The 16,314-nt window shown below is 45.1% G+C and overlaps 1 protein-coding gene across 2 annotated transcripts in view; it reads left to right on the plus strand.

Annotated features, from left to right (window-relative positions):
- Rhoh (ras homolog family member H) overlaps positions 1 to 14,360 on the plus strand; it is a 32,989-nt gene extending 18,629 nt beyond the window's left edge. For both annotated transcript variants that reach the window (XM_021163746.2, XM_021163744.2), the window contains 2 exons: positions 12,525 to 12,643; positions 13,102 to 14,360. In XM_021163746.2, coding sequence (XP_021019405.1) covers positions 13,311 to 13,886 — 576 coding nt within the window. In that variant the 5' untranslated portion in view covers positions 12,525 to 12,643; positions 13,102 to 13,310 and the 3' untranslated portion in view covers positions 13,887 to 14,360. The remainder of the gene's footprint in view (positions 1 to 12,524; positions 12,644 to 13,101) is intronic.
- Positions 14,361 to 16,314: the final 1,954 nt, after the last annotated feature.

The raw sequence follows: 16,314 nt of genomic DNA on the forward strand, positions 1-16,314 counted from the left end.
CATGGTGGCTCACAACCATCCGTAACGAGATCTGACTCCCTCTTCTAGAGTGTCTGAAGACAGCTACAGTGTACTTACATATAATAAATAAATAAATATTAAAAAAAGAGAGAGAGGTTGCCATGAACAAGTTAAAAAAAAAATGAAACAGAAGATCCCGTTGAAAAGGTTTTAGGTTTACTCTTTGGGTAAGACTTATTCATACAAAACAGCAACAACAACAACAACAACGTCTCTGAAATAAATAAGCCCGTCATGGGATGTGCTTGGGTGGGCCTGGAGCAATATGTTCCGGGGCATAGTGTACTGTAGCATCCTGATCAGAGGTGATAGAGGCAAGAATTCCACGTGGTTCCTAAGAGCAGTGACTGCTCTTAGCAGCGCAGCCCTGTGTTTCTCTGTTGGGATAGTCTCTCTTCAGTTCCTCTGTGTTAGAAGCCTCAGTGCACAAATCACAGAATACTGGGGAGACTGCTTGATTCGTCACTGTAGCAATATTGCAGTAATGCAAATTATTGAATATCCTCAGTGGATATGGGGTGAATGGGTAGGGTGGCATTTTTTGTATAGTCTGTAGTCTGTCTGGTACTATAATAAAATACCTGAGGTTGGGTAAGGCTGCCCGCTTTCTCTCAAACTGAAGCATGGATAATCGGGAAGGTTCTCCTTACATAGCAGGAGTGTCAGAAATGGGGGAACAGGACATCACTAATTTGTACAGCAAAGCCACCTCTCTTCAACTTTTGTCACTCCTGCTTTCAGTGGCAGCACATACACTGGTATGATTTTTAAATGATTTTGTGTGCTCCGTATTGCCTTCGAAAAGTGATTTGCCTGGATTTTCCAGCGGATGGGGCAGTGCTGAAGAGGATGGGAGATGGTCATGTCCCTGTGATCATGTCCCTGGGCTTGTCCAAAGCCATTTTTCTAGCCCATCGCACCCTGACTCAAGTCTCCTGTGCCATACATCCTTGAAAGTGACTGTCCAGCTGGGCGAGGTGGCAGTGTCTTTAATGCCTGCAGAAGAGGAAGGAGAGCAGCATAGTCAAGGATACTAAGGTGGGGAAGGGTAGGAGGGTTTGGGGATAGCCAGTCAATGCTGTAGACACAGATCAGAAGAGACTGGAATGCAGAGAGAAGGCACCTGCAATGCTAAAAGCAGGCCAGGAATCTCCTGTGCCACCCCCAGCCTCTGCTTCAGACACTGTCTCCACCCACCTATGCAGGCTTTCCCTTATGCTAGCCTGAACTTAGGGCTACTCCCTCTGTTTGGATATGGTCCACTCTCCTCTTTTCCTTTCTACTCCAGGATCTAGTTCAAATGGTACCCTCAGGATCTCACACATTGACATTTTCTTTGTTACCTTCTGTCCCCATTAGGCCAAGTTTAGGTTAAAGTCAATTAAAGGTAGATGGTCCTAATTTTTCAGACTTCTGTGAATGTTTAAGTTAATGTTAATCGAGCATTATATATGTATAAGCAATAAATTAAGCCGTTAAAAGAAGAAAAGAAGAGTCCTACACAGAGGTGCCCCAGTGTCTTTACGGGTGCTACAACTTCGTATCTCAGTTTCCTGACCTTTCAGCTGAGCATCTAGGGAGACATTTAATTGCATAGCTGTGGACTATGTCTGTGATGCAATCCATATAAAAAGGACTTGTGTCTGTGTTCCAGAGGAAGGTATAAAACTCTTAAGAGAGCGTCAGGATCTCGTGTTCTCACCTGACTCTTCTCTTAGAGGATTTAAGGATCAGGCAAGTTAAGGTTTGGCAGCCATGCACCTATCAGGTTTGCTCTCCAGAGGAGCAAGGGTAAGGTGAGATAAGGACCTCCAGCAGGCTGTAGTGGCCACTTACTGATGAGAGCAAGGGCTTTTACCTACATATGCCTTTTGCTCTGCCTGGCTCAGTGTTCTTTTGGACAAGGGAAGCTGGCTCTCATTAGGGCCACTGGGTTGTATCTACACATTTAGTTTTATATGAATGGGAAGGAAGAATCCTTTACCAAGCCAAGAACTTGCTTCTTCGTGTATAGTGTTTACTGCTGGGCAGTGTACAAAGAGTGATTTGACTTTCTCTCTCTCTGTGTGTGTGTGCCCCTGCCCTGTGACAGTCCATTGTGTGGGTATGGCATTGTTAGTCTAATCACTCCCTCTTCATGGACCATTCACTTTAGTGTACTTATTGTGTTGCTGTTACAAGTGCTGCCGTAATGAACATTCTCACCTGCCTCTACTACATGCGTGAATATTCCAGCACAGTGTGTTCAGAGAATGGAGCTTCTGGTTAGAAGGTGTTTGCATTTAAACGTTTGGTAGATATAGAAAGAGTGGGGTGAACAAGGTAATAAGGTAAAGAGTCCTCTTGGCTGATCACTGTGCTCTGGCAGTGATGAAGTCAGACTGAGTTCTTTTCTTTCTTGCTCCTCTCTTCTCTTTTCTCCTTTATCTCTTGACTTCCCCCACACACATATACACTCTCCCTTCCTCCCTTCCTCCCTCCCTCCTCCTTGCCCCCTCCCACTCCCCTTCCCTTTCATTTCTTTTCCTTCCTCTTTACTGAGGTAAGGTCTTGCTATGTAGCCTAGTTCATAAGTAGTAGACCAGGCAGGTCCCAAACTCATGTCAATCCTCCTGCCTCAGACCCTCAAGTGTTGGCATTACCATGCCTGTCTGAGTAAGTTCTTTATAGTGTGTGCAGATTCAGATTTCCCTGATGAGAACAGGGCAGCTGTAGTGACAAAGCGGATCTAGAGTTACCTGAGTCCTGGTCTTCCAGAGGACCTCTTGAAATTTTGTATTTTAATTAATTCTGACTGATAAGTGTGCCACCCCTTTCTCCTTGGATGCTAGTGGCCACCATCCTGAGAGGACAAAGCGAACAGGGTTTGGAAGGCTGAGTGTGGCAGAGTGACCTCCAGAGACATTGCAACGAAGTGAGTCTACTTTATTGTTTCAGAAATAGGGTGTATAAAGGGTCAGTTAGGGGTGTGGGTGGAAAGGGCCAATTGGGCATAGCTTCAAGCAAACAGGAAGGGATGATTGGTTATTATACAGCAGCTAATTATCATGCGGGTGGGAAGCAGGCTGTGTATGCCGGGCTATACAGCATTGTAGAGAGCTTTGTACAAGGTCACTTCTCAGCCAAAGCCCAGCCAAGGCCAGCCACCTGTATTCAGGGACTCTCCAGACAAAGGTAGAGACAGGGAAGAAGGAAGTTGAGAGAGGAAGTCCCCCATTTTACACGGAGCTCAGAAAGCCATCCAGTCATAGGGGGGGACTGACAACTTAATAACAGGTTCTCCAACAGAGAAGAGCAAGTCTTAATGCATATATAAACTATGTTACTGAATGTAAGTAACATAGTAATTTTGGAACTGGAGTGTATTTTATAACTTACTGGCAATGAGATTGAATCAAGAGCATGATTGTCCTTAGAAATGGTTTTGTCACATAGAGGAGGAGTGTTCAGCCCTGTCTAATACACATCCACTGAGTTTTGTCCAACAACATTTATCAAAAACAACAGATCTTTTGTTTTTGTTGTTTCTCTCTACTGGGGATTGAACCCAGGGCCTTATGCTGACAAGAGGTTATATTACTGAGCCCCCACTGCTGCCAACAACAACAACAACAACAACAAACAACAAGAAAGAAAGAAAACAGAAATCTGTTTTGTGTTTGGAATAAGGAAGAAATCACTCACACACTGCAGAATGTCACTCTGTTACTCCCTCTCCACACTGCTGTTATTTTTTTATCTTAGTCTTATTAAGGTTTTAGGGGGTAGGCAGGCCTAACCCAAGGGAGCACAGGAAACTGGAGGGGACAGAGAGACTGATGTTGGTCTTCTCAGCTCACTGCCAGTGTCTAGACCCCAGCGGTGTACCTCACTAGCGTGTCATCTTGGGCAATGCTCATTACATCTCTGTGTCTTATTTACTGTCCCCTTTGTAAACTGCAGAGACAGTGGAGCTGACAGCAGGGTACAGTTGCCATCAAATGAGGCAGTTTTTGTAAAGTGCTTAAAACAGCATCTGGCAAGTGCTGGTGTTTTATAATTCTTTGCCAAAGGTCGAGCATTCAGCTTGGTGTGGGATAATAGCATCCTCTCGGATGACTCAGAAGTCATGTAGGCTCCCAGTTATCCTCCATGCTTTGTGGCTCCAGTTCTGTGACTCACCTAAGGTTATGTTATTAATCAGCAGGGGGGGGGGGGAATGAGGATCTAACCAGGCCTTCAGATTCGTGATGTTAGATGTTCTTTCTCACTTACCAAAATCACTGCTCTCTTCTCAGGGCGAAGAGGCCCGCCTTCTTCATCATTTAAATATGCCAAGAGTTAAGGGTTTATCCTAATTCTAAAGGACTTATGGTAACTACTACCTGAAAAATAAATGATCTGTCTAAAAAGTATGTCAACAAGAAAGAGAATAGCTGTTTGGAGAAATAATTTCATATTAGAATCGGGAGCAACTTTCTGAGTGAAAAAAGGTCCCTTTTGTGAGGTAGAATCTTTCCCCTGGAGAGATGCGGGGGAATTGGTTAATTTAGAATGAATGATTTGGAGGCATTAGCTAGCTTTATGAGCTCTGCACTTAACTATGAAAGAAAAGTCAGGGAGCATTTGAAACATGCCCAGCCGATGGAAAATGTGCTGACTCAGCAGGTTCCATTCTGGGCGTGGAAGTCGGTCGCAGCTGAGCTGCTTTCTGTAACTCTTGGCTTCCTTGTGGGGGAAGTGAGTGGGTTGACGCTGATGACCTTTTGGTCCTTTCAACACACTGAATTTGTTTCCACAGTGGGGGGACTTGTTACCCTACAGACTAGCGGCTGTTCAGTATGAGGGAGTACCGGTAATCAGGGGAATTTCCTAAAACATATGGGCACACCATATGTATTAAACAAATATTGGTGATGCATTTAATCAAGAAAAGAGTTAATATCCTCCCATCCCTAAGAAGAATTTTTAAACGTCTTTAAGAAACTATGACCATCTCGTTTGGCTGGGAAAAGCTGAAGACTTAGGAAATTTTAAAAAGGGCCTGGATACAGTTGGCTCACATTTCATGGAGACACAAAGCAGGTTGGACTGGAATCACAGGTTTTTATTTTAGTATCCTTAACCGGGGTGGTGGCTTCCACCTGGAGGGCACATGCTCTGAGCTTCTGCCTGTTTGTCTCAGTCACTTGTCACCTGATGTCCCAACAGCATTCCTCCAAACCCTTTACGAAGTCATTAGAGCAGTCAGGCAGTGTAACACAGGCCTGTAATCACAGTACTTGGGAGGCCGAGACAAGAGGATCGTGGGCTTAAGGCAAATTATTATTGGTGATGCTTACAAGAAAAGATCCCGCTGTTTAAAACCTTACAACTTATTTTTTTTTTAATCTATTTGTTGGGGACAGGAAGTCACTGCACATGCTACGCTAGGTTGTGTGTGTGTAGAGGCCTGAGGACATCTTATGGGAGTGGGTTCTCTCCTCTGGACATGTGGATTCCCGGATCAAACTCAGGTTGTCAGACCTGATGGCAGATGTCTTCACTCACTAAGCCACCTCACCAATCTGTTTTTAAAATAATGTTTAATTTAAAAATTTTGAACTAAACACAAAAAACAGAAAGGAAACTTACATTCTTTCACATATCCAATACTCAACTTCAATATGTCTTCAGTTGTTTAAAAATCTTTCTTTATTCCATGTGTACTGATGCTTGTGGCCTGTATGTATGCGTGAACATCTGTGCTGAGAGTGTCGAATCCTCTGGAGAGGGAGGCATTTGGTGAGCTGCCACATGGGTGCTGAGAATTGAACCTGGGTCCTCTGGAAGAATAGACCCAGAGTTCTTAACCACGGAGCCATCTCTCCAGCTTGCTTTCCAGTCTTATTCATTCACCACCCTCTTTTCTCACTTGCTGTCACTGTTTTCTAGAGAGAGATAAGCATTTGTATTTATTTCACTTACAAATGGGTCACCATCTCTGTTAGATAAGGATACACACATGTGCCTGCACATGCAAGAACATGTGTGTGCATGTGCACTGAACATCCCTTGTCTAAATTGCTTGGAACAAAAATATTTTAAATAGTGAATATTTTAGACTGGAATATTTGCATAGGTATGATGATAAATGTTGGTAATAGGACCCAAGTTTAAATATGAAAGTCATTAACATTTCACATATAATTCATATACACATAACAGAAGGTAATAATAGACGGTATTTTAAATAATTTTGTGCATGGACAGAATTTCCCTGGTGTGAAATCTTCAATGTAAGATTCTGTTGATACAAAGTTTCAGACTCTGGACCACCCAGATGGCTCAGCCGGGTGACCTGAGTTCAGTGCCTGGAACCCACAAGATGGGAGGAGAGACTCAGCTTGGGCAAGTCTTCCTCTGACCTCCATAAACAGCACACACCATGCATTCTGCCTCTCTACAAGTAAATACATGTGAGAAGCTAAGCACGGTTTCTGATTTTGTATTTTCATCTTGGCGATGAAAACAACAAGATTGTCACCCAACAAAGCCAGCAACGGCTTCTTTGTGCCGCTTAATACACAGGTGCGATTCCAATTTCTTTGACTATCAAAAAACAGCCAGCAAGCAAACAAACAAAACCAAGCTCTGTGTAAGCAGGAAGGGCGAGGGAGGCTGGGTAGAAGGCACCTGTGATAATCTGTCACTGGAGGCAGCGGCTCACTTTCCAATGTCTTCTTCCAAAAGGAGAAAGTAAGACTGATATTTTAAAAAGGAACCAAAAATTAGAGTGAGTGTTTCCAGGAGACTTAAGCAAATCTCGTTGTCCAGAGCTAGATTATTTTAAGATCAAAGACACTGGTATACCTCTCATAAATTTATTTTTGGGGTGGGGTGGGGGGATTAAATCTAGAGACACACATGCTACGTGAGTGATGCACCACTAGGCTATATCCTCAACCCAGAAACTTTGTTTCTTTCAAGGGTCCAGTTCAGCCTTTCCTTTCCTTTCAAAGCCCAAACTAAAGGAACAGTGACCCATATAGAGCACTTCTTCGGAACTGCACAGGTTGGTGGTTAGGGATGTAGCTCAGCAGGTGATGTTTGGCTCACAAGTGCAAGACTCTGGGGTTTGATCCCCAGCAACACACACACACACACACACACACAGACAAATCGCACAAGTCAAGCATGCCTATTTTAGTAATTGTATCTTAAATACACATAAACAAAATGAAGGAAAGGAGATTCACCTACAATCACAGGTCCCAGGAACAACCTACCATGGCACCTTCAAGCAACACGTCGGAAAGCTACACGGTGCAGCGTAGATAACGTAGACTAGAGGAGCCTGCTCTCCTTTGTAGAGAACTCTGCAGAGGGTCCTCCCCATCTGGGGCCGGCCTTATAAAAGATTCTCAAGGGAGAAACCACAGCTAATTGCTAGTGTTCCAGTGATTTCTCCAGCTTTAATGCAAATTTCCGAATAAACCAAGGATGAAGGAAATTACATATAATATTCATTGCTTATTAATTTCTTTCCCTTCCACACCTTTGGGATCATTACTATCTTCAATTGTACTTTTGCTGTTTCAATTTAACACCTTCTAACTGTTATTTATTTTATTTTATTTTATTTTATTTTATTTGAGACAGGGTTTCTCTGTGTCTAGCCCTGGCTGTCCTGGAACTCACTCTGTAGACCAGTCTGACCTCGAACTCAGAGACCCGCCTGCCACTGTTTCCTAAGTGCGGGGACTAAAGGTGTTTGCCACCACTGCCCGGCTCTCCACTGTTATTTTAAAGGATCTCAATTACAGGAAGAAACTAGTTTATCTAATAGCTCACTATTCTTAGATGAAGCCTGTTATTTTAAACAGCATAAAAAAAAAAAAAAGAGTGCAATCCTAGTTAGAAATTGAATGTCACAAAGTTCCTGCGAAGGTCCTTGCTGCCACGTGTCTTCCCCCGTGTTGGGTAAAGGATAACTTCACACCTGTAATTTCTCCAGCTCATTGGTGGAGACCAGACCGAAGTGCCCACCTCTTCCTGGGTGTGGCTTGGTCTAGGGATAGTATAAGAACTCATGACTCAGAGACTTGGAGACTCTGGATGCAGACATGTGGGAAGCCTTGGGTTTGGAAGGTGATGCTCTGTTTTAGTGTTGCTGTGATGAGGTTAAATGCACCTTGGGTTTAGGAATGCAAAACTTGCTTAGACCCTTAGCCCTGGAGAACACATTAACAGTTGCAGCAGGTATCTTGCCAAGGTAAGTCCTGAGCAGGATCTGATTGGAACAGAAGCAATCTGTGTATAGAAAATAAACTGACAAATGAATATATAGTCTTTTTTATTTTGAAAGGGAATTTCATGACTGTTTGTAGCATTTAGCAGCATAGTAGGGTTGAACCACTCAAGTAGGATTGAGAATTAGTGAAATTAAATAGGATAAAATAGAATTTAAGGTAAAGACCTTGCTGGGCAGTGGTGGCCCACGCCTTTGATCCCATCGCTTGGGAGGCAGAGTCAGGTGCATCTCTGAGTTCAAGGCCAGCCTGGTCTACAGAGTGAGTTCCAGGATAGCCAGGGCTACAAGTTTGGGGCGGGGCAGTGGGGGTGGGGACCAAATACCAAACAAACAACAACAAAAGAAAATTAAAAAAAAAGAGAGAAGAGAAAAAGCAAGATAAAGACATATTTATTTACATTTTTCGTCATTTTTCATGCACACGGTGCATCCTGTCCATGCACGCCCTGCCAGGTCCCTACCACCTCTGTCTACCCCACCCCCACAAAAGTTTCTTTCCTGTTCATGTCTACTTATTTTGTTTTGTGACCCACGGAGTTTCACCAGGACTATCTGTGTGACCATGAATCGGGAGTTGTCTCCTGAAGCCCAGGGGGCTTAGCAGTGGGTGCACAACTGAAGAAGACAACTGTCTCCTCTCCAGAGGCAACCAATCGCCAACAGTTCAGCAGTGACGGTTAGCGTCCTGGGGACCCCTTCTATTTCTATGACTGATTGTTAGTAGAGAGGCCTGAACTGCCGAACTGTTGTGGTCTCATCTTTTTGGGAGGTCAGAGGGGGAGCACATGCTCCCATGCCTCTGTAGCCCAGGCCTGCCTGGAACTCACAGCAACCCTCCTGCCTCAGCCTCATCATAGCGCTAGGCTTACAAGCACAAACTGCTGTACACGGAGGGGGCAGTGCTTGTGTAAAATTACCTCCACCAAAGCCATCTACCCAAAACCCTCCACACAGTTACATTCAAGGTTTGTTTTTAAATAGGATGTACTCTGAAGGGGCTTTGCTTTACAGGGCAAAATGAGAGCAGTTCTCTATGTCAACGTGTGGTTAAATGCAGCAGGAACTAGCAGCCACCTTTGCATCTAGAGCTGGTCCTCACTCGAAGTAGCGATCTGGTTCCATTTTACAAATGGGGCTAACTGTTTCAGCTGCGTCCCGATTCTGGCATCAAGTAAACACAGCGGGAACTATGGGGACAACGCAGAGCAACTGAGAGAGCATGTAGAAGTGGCAATGGGAGATGCAGGGTCAAGAAAGATGTTTGAAAAGGGGTGAGTGAGGGACGGGTTCCCGGCCACTAGAGAATCAGTTTGTCTATGGAAGGGTCGTAGTGAGAATGACTGTCTGTCCGTGCCAGCTGAGAGTTGTGTGGTAAATGTTAGTCCTCGGAGGAAGTGGACGAAGATACCTCATGCCCCAAGTTCTCTCTCTGCCTCCTTTTGTTCCATTGTCAGAGTAGACCGAAGGACCAGCTTGTCCCTTGGAGCTCTCTCTCATGTGACTCTGTGTCTGAACTGTGGAGGCCTGCAGAAGGTGCCGTGCCTCCTTTCACAGAAACAGTAGGAACAGAGCAAAGGGAAATCAAGCTACGAGATGAGACTCAGACACGCTGGGACTGGAGGTTCATTCATTCCAGACTGAAGAGCCAGAGAGGCAGCTTAACTGCCTAACACTAAGGGTGTTCCTTAAAACATCACCAGCGGACGATTAAAGTAACTCTTCCCAATGGAAAGCCCCGCAGAGGACACCTGGCTGGTTAGACACACTGCTCAAAATTCACTTTTATTTTCCTCCCACAAACCGTAGAAGGGATAATGTCCTTCTTTAGGAGAAATTTCACTGAAAGTCCGTCAGCCTACATGCTGCCTGTGTGGGCCACAGTGGCTCTCCCGAGGGTGCATGTGACATGTGCTGGGCACTGAAGATCATGTCTATATAGGGTGTTGCTCTAGCCTGGACTGCTGTGTTCTCTGCCACTCCTCCAGCTCCATATATGGCCATCTGCCGAGGCCACTTCACCTTTCAGAACTGTACAAGGGGGTTGGTTCTTGTGCTACCACCAGGTCAGGCAATAAAGGCTTTCCTTTGCCTTCAGTCTCAGGGAGGCCACCAAGAAAGTCTGCCACGCCTCACTGTTTACAGCATGGGCAATTGAAGCCCTGGTTGTGTCACTCATTGACAATGGGCTGCTGTGGGAAGGCCACTGCACTCAGAACAGTCTTTTTCTCCTGTCTGGCATTTCTTTTGATCTCTATAGGGGACACGTCTCAGCATTTCTTTATTCCGGTACTATCTTATTTTTATGCTATAAGAAGAAATTTCTTGTCTTTTTTTTTTAAATCTCATTTCTATGAGCTCTCTTTAGCAAGGTTTCAAGTTCCTCGTGTGAATGAGTAACCGCTTGTCATTGTATTTAGTAATGACTGCTCGCCAGTGCTGCTGATCATGCGTGCTTTGTGTTTATATACATATATACGCACAGTTTGTTCATGGGATGTGTTAAGCCAAGGGTTTAAGCCCACAGGGGACTCTCAACAACCATGTGAGACAGGTATTAGGACCTTGGTTTTTACTAGGAAGAAACTGAGATATTGTGAGGCTAAGGAACTGTTTGAATATGCCCATACAGGTTGCTAATTAGACACTTCGGATTCCATCCCAACGCTACCTGCCCTTTTCTCCCAGTCCTTTTTTCCTTTGCTCTTTTCTTTCTTTCTTTCTTTCTTTCTTTCTTTCTTTCTTTCTTTCTTTCTTTCTTTCTTTTTTTTTTGAGACAGGGTTTCTCTGTGTAGCCCTGGCTGTCCTGGAACTCACTCTATAGACCAGGCTGGCCTTGAATTCAGAGATCAGCTGCCTCTGCCTCCTGAGTGCTAGGATTAAAGGTGTGCGACGCCACCACCAGGCTGCTTTTTCTCCCATTCTTAGCATGCCATCTCAGGGATGTTTTTTTATAGGTATTCACTTAGGAACCCTGGCCATAAATCCGTTAGAAATAACCCACAAGTCTGATCCATGAACCACTTTACTAATTCTGTCCTGCTACACTGGCAGGAAAAATTAAAGAATGCGGTGTCATCTGTAAACAAGGTCACACATTCATGTTTAGGCTGTGTATAGGTCTAAGGAGCTTATGTCTAACTGAAATATTATGGAGCCCTTCTGTCAAAGATCTGGTGACAAATGGGTGTCCAGGCCATCCTGCGTGAGCGTGTCCCACATGTGTGGCATTGCAGCCGCTATGCCAGGGACATTCAAGGTTGGGCATCTTTAGTATAAAAGCAGAGAACATGATGGATCTCCATACAACTCATTTTTAGAGGAAACCAAGATTCGGACATGTTAAGTAACTTGGCCTCGGCCACATAGCTTATGTGTAAGATGACAGAATTCATAAAAATCATGTGTTATTTATTTAACTCATTTGCAAAGGCTATCACGTCAAATTAAACAGAAACTGCAAGTTGGCAAGGGTATAAAGACTTTGGAGGAATCCTTAGGGTTAAGAAGGGTGATTTGAACCCTTGCCCTTCACAGGAATCTGCCTCAGGTGTGCTTTATGTGGGATAAGCTTGACAATTGCTGTCGGGAGGTGAAGAAAGCCAATTACACTGACCACCTTTACTCTAAACGTTTCGTTTGACTGAAGTGAGGCTGGCCTTGAGAGAATGTACGCATCGGAGAGCATACTGTGTGCAAGTCTGAACTCTTCGCTTGGCGCTCTCAAACCCACAAACAATTGAGAATCTATTCTCCCCTTCAAAAATTCGGGTCCTGCCATCTTTGGGCAGTCCTGTTTAAAAGTTAGTGTTGAACATAATTGCTTCCAAGCAAGTAGTTTTGTTTAACTAGGGTCCCGCTCTGCAGATGACTGTCCCATATTGTTGAAGAGAGAAATAACTTAGTCTCCACATCTTTAAATGCATTACAGGCTTACATGCTTGTAAACCGAGTATTAGAGTTTAAGCAACATGTCAGTGCCTACACACAGCAGCATAGGTCACAGACCCGCTTTCAGCTGTGGAGAACAAGAACTCCACAGAGCATCTTCCCCATCTGCAGCCAACCTTAACAAAGACTCTCGAGGGAGAAACCACGGCACTTGTTATGCCGGTCCAGTGATTTCTCCTGCTTCGGTGCCAATTCCTACGAAAACCAAGGACTGGATGATTACTCAATGAGAGAAGGAAATTATATATGCCATTTGTCGCTCATTAATTTGTCTTCCTTGCAGCTCTCAAAGTGGCTGAGATCTACGAGAACCTGAGGCCACGCACGCCCAGCTGCCTTTGCCAGGCTGCCTGCCCGCTTCTTGGCCAGTCAAGAGCTGTTCACGAGTCATTCGCACACCAGGTAGGCATCTGAGGCCTTTTCCATGTGGCAGTCAGAGCGGTTCCTTGTGTTATTATCAGACTTGTCCTTTCTGCCTCCACCTCTCCCCTCCCCTCCCTTCCCCTTCCCTCTCTGTGGTCTCTTGCTATGTAGCCTGAGCTGGCCTCTAACTGAGGCTCCTCCCACTTCAGCCTCCTGGATCCTGGGATTAGAGATGGGTACTGCTATACTCTCCATTCAAAGGAGGATTTTTAAGAATAAACTCTCCTCCTGCCTTTTGGCTGGGAGATGTGTTCCAGTGCTAAGTGTTGGGTGACAGGTTCTAACTTTATTTTGCTAAGGGGAGGGATGGGACTAGACAAATAGGATTGAACAGCTACCCTGAGATGGGACCTCCATTCTTAATTAGTTTGTCAACAAGGATGCTTCTTGTCATCGGAAAGGAGAACCTCAGTTTCCCCCGTCTCTTTCTGTTCCAGTTGGCACCCAAGCTTCAGAGGTTTCCCAAGCGGTCACTGTTTCTCACCTGGGCAGACTGGAGAAGAACGATCTGTAACTGGTGTCTGAGGTTCTGAGCACATAAACCCTGACTGCTGTCTCCTTACTCTATGGAACTGCTACAGTAGCCCATTGAGCCCTTGAGGGTTCTTTCCCTTGGGAGTCTTCAGTAGGACCTGAGACAAGGAAGATGCTGAGCTCAATCAAGTGCGTGCTGGTAGGGGACAGTGCTGTGGGGAAAACCTCACTGTTGGTGCGCTTCACCTCTGAGACCTTCCCGGAGGCCTACAAACCCACAGTGTACGAGAATACGGGTGTAGATGTCTTCATGGATGGCATCCAGATCAGCCTGGGTCTCTGGGACACTGCTGGCAACGATGCCTTCAGAAGCATCCGGCCCCTGTCCTACCAGCAGGCAGATGTGGTACTAATGTGCTACTCTGTGGCCAACCATAGCTCATTTCTGAACTTGAAGAACAAATGGATTAGTGAGATCAGGAGCAACCTACCCTGTACCCCGGTGCTGGTTGTGGCCACACAGACGGACCAGAGAGAGGTGGGACCTCACAGGGCTTCCTGCATCAATGCCATAGAAGGGAAGAGACTTGCCCAGGATGTGAGAGCCAAGGGCTACCTGGAGTGCTCAGCCCTTAGCAACCGGGGAGTACAGCAGGTATTTGAATGTGCTGTCCGAACAGCTGTCAACCAGGCCAGGAGGCGAAACAGAAGGAAGCTGTTCTCCATCAATGAATGCAAGATCTTCTAAACCCCCAAGGTCCTGTGCCCAACATTCATGAATGTACCTCAAAGACTCATGGGAGAGGGGAAGGGGCAAGCCAAGAGGACTGATGCTCTGTCTTGAAACATCTGAACAATTTTTCTGCATGGGGTTATGGGGGAGTCTGCCGCTGATGCGTCCACTAACTCGACTCTGCAGAAGAACTCTGTGCCCAGCACAACCAGAGAGATTCCTTGGGAAGCCATATGAATAGTCCATCTTCAATGAGAGACTAAAACAACCATCCTAATTTAGACAATGAAGTGCATTTCCCAACTATGCCATATTTAAACCCACATCTTATTTAAATAATAACCAAGTATCGATCTCTTGTTTTCTTGCTTTGGAAGTCTTTTCTTCGAAAAGGCAAACTGCTGTATGAGGAGAAAATAACCTTGTGGGGTTCAACCATATGTCTGTGGCGTTATCGTTTACTCCTGAATTTAATTTGGTTGGAACTACTTTGCGTGCTGTGTTTTTTTTCTAGCTCATCAGACTTTCCAATGACCGTAAACTGATCTCTGTAATTCATCTTCCATTTCCCTGTTATTCAGAGTTCTGTATAAAATACAGCTCCGGCCCAGAAGGTATTTTAACACTGCCAAATGACTTTCTCTGTAATTACAAAAGAGCAGTTCTTCTTTACGATATTACCTGTCACTCAGAGAACTCCAGTTGCACACCAAGTGTTCCTTTCTCACTCATTAAGACAGAGATGGAAAGAAAAAAAAATCTTTCATCTAGAGAGTCACATGGATGCTGTTGGGGGACCCCTTCTCCTTGCCTGCGTTGTCTGACATGTACTTCCTGATTGGTTACAGGTCTCCAGAAAAGAGGGCAGGCAAGTGTTATAAATAATAGTTAATTGGCTGGCACAACCCCATCATTTATTAATTTTAAGACTGAATCAAAGTAATTAGAAAGGCGCCTATATAGCATGCCTGCGTATATGTATAAGGGAAAAGGCAGTGTTTATGGCTTTTACTGTTTCATGAATAGATACGCACTTGTGAAAAACATTACAGATCTCAGGTTCAGAGAATGAGAAATTCTCCCTACTCAGATAATAAAGAGTCGTTGGGAAATACTAACTCAATAGGGAGGTGTGCATATATGCAATCCTCCTTCCTGATTGTATGAAAGTGATGGTGTTGATCACCTTTTCTTTTCTTTTCTTTTTTTGGTTTTTCAAGACAGGGTTTCTCTGTGTAGCCCTGGCTGTCCTGGAACTCACTTTGTAGACCAGGCTGGCCTGGAGCTCAGAAATCTGCCTGCCTCTACCTCCCGAGTGCTGGGATTAAAGGCATGTGCCACCACACCCAGCTTCGATGACATTTTCTACACCCTGATGTATCATTTGTAGTTCCAATCTGATAACTGGGAACACTTGAAGCGCCTTTCTTGGAGCCCAGCACTGTAGAGGGGTTGTATGGCTGTCACCATGAAGGGTGAGGAGCCTGCAGGAGCAACCCTACTGTGGATTATACTGGCATAAGCAAGTCAGCTTGTCACATGGATTCTCTGGCTGACTCTCTGTGGCTACAGTCTGTTAAACATATCCTAGGATGCCTCCCCTACCCCCCATGCTGCTTTCTCCTCTGTCTGTCTCTCTCCCAAGCTCAGTCACAAGTCTGGGACCTGGGTCTTGGTCTAGGTAGAAGAAGTACTTGCCATTTCCCAGGGCTAATAGGTTTGCTGTCCGCTAATCTTTCAGCCTTCTGGTTCTGCAGCTGGACCACCTACGTCCCTTGACTTGAGAGCCCGTGTCTTCCGTTCATGGCACTGGGCAACCTGAAGGCTGGAATGTTTGTTGGAGGACTGAGTAGACAGAGGAGGAGACAGGGACTATGTCTTCCAGGTCCCTCATGTTCCTCTGATTCTCTCCTAATTCTCCAACACACAAAGGATTTTGTGTTTATTTTTCTTTTGGAGTGTGTGTATACACTCTTATTGCTGTAAATTGAAACATTTTTTTTCTCCTCACATTGTCGCCCAGGATGACCTCAAACTTGCAATAGTGCTCCTGTCTCAGCCTCTCCAGTGCTATGACGATAGGTGTGAGCTACTAGGCCTACAAAAGGTCTTTCATAACAAACCCGGCTTCAAGTTTAATCTGTGGAATAGTTTAAAACACACTGAAGAAATGAATTTCTACACACTCAGTTCTACACACTCAGTAGGCTGTCCCTTAATGCTTTTCTTTCTATTGAAGGGAGGTAGGGTTGGGGATCATCTAAACGTGGGAAGGCCCCAGGGAGGAAGAGGAAGTTTCATGGTGGAGACAGGAGGGGAGGCCATCGAGGCTGCTGATAGACCTGAGTGAGGTTTGCCTGTTGACAGGAGCCGGTGGTAAAGCTCCTTTTAGGAAGGAAGCCTCACACTGGAGGGCAGAAATTCACGTGTGAAGCCTCCTCCA

This window comes from Mus caroli, chromosome 5 (genome assembly GCF_900094665.2).
Source record: "Mus caroli chromosome 5, CAROLI_EIJ_v1.1, whole genome shotgun sequence".
Taxonomy (NCBI): domain Eukaryota; kingdom Metazoa; phylum Chordata; class Mammalia; order Rodentia; family Muridae; genus Mus; species Mus caroli.